Source organism: Capricornis sumatraensis, chromosome X, assembly GCF_032405125.1.
Source record: "Capricornis sumatraensis isolate serow.1 chromosome X, serow.2, whole genome shotgun sequence".
Taxonomy (NCBI): domain Eukaryota; kingdom Metazoa; phylum Chordata; class Mammalia; order Artiodactyla; family Bovidae; genus Capricornis; species Capricornis sumatraensis.
Genome location: NC_091092.1, coordinates 118,633,811 through 118,637,749, shown reverse-complemented (window position 1 = coordinate 118,637,749; position 3,939 = coordinate 118,633,811). Strand labels below are relative to the sequence as shown.

General features: G+C 46.9%; 1 protein-coding gene across 1 annotated transcript; it reads left to right on the top strand.

Annotated features, from left to right (window-relative positions):
• The first annotated feature begins 2,667 nt into the window (after positions 1–2,667).
• Positions 2,668–3,264, top strand: LOC138071890 (melanoma-associated antigen B5-like). Its single transcript, XM_068963269.1, has one exon. It carries the CDS (start codon positions 2,668–2,670, stop codon positions 3,262–3,264), a length of 597 nt encoding a protein of 198 aa, XP_068819370.1.
• Positions 3,265–3,939: the final 675 nt, after the last annotated feature.

The following is a 3,939-nucleotide window of genomic DNA, read 5'->3' as shown; positions in this document are numbered from 1 at the left end:
GTACATGCGTTCCCAAACATGAACCCGGATAAGAAAGCTGTGGTACATATACACAATGGAGTATTACTCAGCCGTTAAAAAGAATACATTTGAATCAGTTCTGATGAGATGGATGAAACTAGACTTCTTCAAACACAATTTGCAGATAAAGAAGCTGGAATAAAGAAGCTCAAATTCAAAGCTCATAAATGATAGGAACTGGACTGAACCCTGGCACTGAATTTCTCCAGAGCCCACACTGTGCCATTCCACCAGGATGAGGCCAACCGTGGGTCACGTCCTCTTTCTGAACATTAGTCAAAAAAGGTATTTCACATGCTAAATAGAATTTCATACCCTAAACACAGTTTTGGAATAAAAAGCCCTAAAAATAAGTAACAAAAATATTAAAATAAAAGTGAAGTACGAATAAAGAAGGAGACAGCATTCAGTGACAATTTATCTACAAAGGAAACGTCAGTAAACCACAAAAGATCAGGGATGCACAAAATCATTTAATTCAGCCCCTTCCTTTCAGAGAGTAAATCTGTTAGAGTGAAGGTTCTACAAGAGGCTGTGTCTGGTCAGTGAAGAGAAGGAAGAGATCACCGTGTGTTCTCTGATAGCACACCACCCATACTGGGACCGCCTCCTGGACTGCAGCTTCCCCATCACTCCTGGGTCTCAACCCATTGTCTGTGAGATTTGGTGCAGGCAGACTAAGACTTTTCTAAGATGTGGCATTTCCCAAGAAGTCTTTCACAGAAGAGACAGGAGTCAAGGTAAAGACAGATGAATGAGGAACTGAAGTCACAGAGAGACTGGCCTGTGTCTGCTCTCAGAAGGCCAAGACAGGGCTGCCAGGCTGCACATTCCCTCACTTCTCTTCAGGGCTTGCAAGGACATGGTCTTTGCTCTAAAAGGTTCACCTTAGGCTGAGAGAAGAAATCCAGAGTCCCCCAGGAGTCAAGGTGAGGCACCTGAGTCAGGTCATACCCCGAAACTGAACACGGAGGGCCCCAAGAAGCCTGAATCCTGTTGTCATCCCTAAAGGCACAGGCAGGAGCAGACTCGTGTGGCATTCCCAGACTTTCCCTCTCTGGCATCACAGGGAGGGAGGAGCTTAGTCTGAGGAGAGCTCCCTTATGTAACCAAAGGAGCCCCACACCCTGCCAGGAGTCAAGCTTTGGACGTATGAAACCCCCTGACCTCAGAACTCTGAGGAAACCGCACAGAACCCTGCCCTTCCTGGCATCCCTTGGATACCTGCTCATTGTTGACATGACATGCCCATTTCCTTCTATGATGTCACAAGCGGGACTGGGACATGGTCCAAGGGGTATAGCCTAGGGCCAGCAGTGGGATTATTTCCAGGTTTTCCAGAAACCAACTGAATACCCTGAAGACGAAGGGAACCACACACCCCATCACCGTATGATTCATCCTCTGCGCCTCAGAAGACCAGGGACGGGTATGGATGGACGAGGAGAATCTTACTTTCTCCTCGGGGTCTCACGGAGATGCTTGCCCTACTATAAGAAAAGTATAGTAGTAGAAGGGGTGGACCTAAGGGGAAGGGAGGGTAGAATTTCAGGCCACAACAGAGGTCAAAGCAAGGACTGAGGGATCATCTGCCAATAAAAAGAACTGATAGTGAATCCAGCCCTGTTCCTTATAGCCCTTGAAGAACCAGGACAGAGCTATCAAGCTGAAGTTCCACCAACATTTATTTGTATCAGGTGTGTCGGAGGTGAAACCCTTAGTATGAAGGTGCAGATACCATTCCAAGAAAGGGGTGGGGACACCAGGCCCTATGGGGAACCAAAGGAAGCACTCTTAATTCGTGTTGAGGACTTCAGTGGCAGGGACGAAAACTTCTCAGTGCGCACTCAGTACTGCATGATAACTACTGACTGAGGTGATGCGGTGAGGACCTCTTCACTTCTCAGAAATCCCAGGGAGCTTTGTGATGCCAACTACAGAACAGCAAGGGAATAGATCCTATGACTGGCCACTAGTTGGGTTGGTGGTCTTGAATGTGAAATAACAGATGCCTCTGTGTAGGAGACTACCAGCCCCTTCTGTCACCCCAGCATGCCTGAGGCAGGGGTAGCAGGATGCAGCCTAAAGATCACCCTAATTTCCTTCAATATGTTTCCCAAAGGACACGTTGGTTAAAAGAATAGGAACCCTGGGGGTTTTCAGAACAGTGCCCTCAAGAAAACCACAAATGTAGCCTTCCTGATAACCAAGGTGGTATTCCCCTGCTGCGGCCGCACACTCAACCTTCATCATCCTGTGGGCCCTTATCACCTGCCCTCCTACTCACACTTCTAATCATTGTCCACCAGAGCACTCATCATGCCTCAGGGTCAGTCTCATATACTCTGCATCCATGAGAAACGCCACCAGGCCCGATATGAGCCCCAGAGTCACAAGGGAGTTCAGCCCACTGCAGTAATGGAAGAGCTTCCCTCTACCTCTTCTCTTTTAGAAGATAAGTCACAGAGCTCATCAGCTACTGGGTCAAATAGCACTTCCCAGGGGTCTTTGGAAGCCCCATCTACTACCAGCACTTTTTCAACTACTGCTGACCCAACATCTGATGAAGAAGATACCAGTCAAGATGAGGAAGATTCACGTTCCTCATCTTCTACCGAAAACACCTACCGTGATACTCTGAACAGCATGACAAGTTTGTTGGAGCAGTTCCTTCTGTGTAAGTATAAAATGAAGCAGCCCGTCATGAAGGAAGACATGCTGAAGATTATCCACCCAAGATACCATCACCGATTTGCCGAGATTCTCAAGAGAGCCTCTGAACACATCGAGGCTGTCGTTGCAGTTGACTTGAAGGAAGTTGACTCAACCATCCACTCCTATGACCTCGTCAGCAAACTGAACCTGCCCAACAATGGGAGGGTGTGGGATGGTAGGGGCTTACCTAAGACTGGTCTCTTGATGACAGTTCTGGGTGTGATCTTCGTGAAGGGCGGCTGTGCCACTGAGGAAGACATCTGGAAATTCTTGAATATGATGCGAGTATATGCTGGGAGAAAACACTTCATCTACGGAGAGCCCAGGAAGCTCATCACCAGAGACTTAGTGACGATGAAGTACCTGGAGTACCCTCATGTTGCCCACAGCGATCCTCCACGTTACGAGTTCCTGTGGGGCCCACGAGCCCATGCTGAAACCAGCAAAATGAAAGTCCTGGAATTTTTGGCAAAAGTCAATGATACGGTCCCAAGTGCCTTCTCATCACAATATGAAGAGGCTTTGTGAGATGAGGAGAGAGCTCGAGCCACAGTTCCAGCCAGGCCTGGCACCACTGTCCCTTCCAGGCATGATCCACTGCCACGTCCAGCAGCTTCTCCCACCCCTACCGAAGACTAAGAGTTTTAAAAGATCATCCAGATAAGAAAATGGGACATCAAAATAGGGACTTTTGCTGAAATGGGAAGCAATCCCACAGTTAAACTGCTGGGACAATGGAATGATAAAATAAATTGAAAAAAGTTTCAAAACATGATCAACCTTGATTGTTCTCCATCTTTTCGGTCTTCTGTTTTGTAAAACTAAATAATTTATACCTCGATATGCTACTTGAAAAATGCAGGAGGTATTAAACCTTACCAAGTTAGACCTCTTACTGTCTTCATTTATTTTTTGAGCACCTGCTCTTTGAAAGGCTCTATGCTAGGTCTGGTGAGGCTAAGATCAAGACCTAGCCTATCCCCATACAACTTTAGAAAGAAGGAGCTGCAATCACATAAGCAAGATCTTGAGATAGCCTTTAGGAATGACAGGAAAGTAAAAAGACTATCCAGGAAGAAATCTCTACCTGGGGTAACGTACAGATCTGTTAGGCTCTCCACACAAAACCCCACAGAATGGGTGGCTGAAACAACGGAAATTTATTTTCTCAGAGTTCTAGAGGCTGCAAGTTCAAGGTGAGGG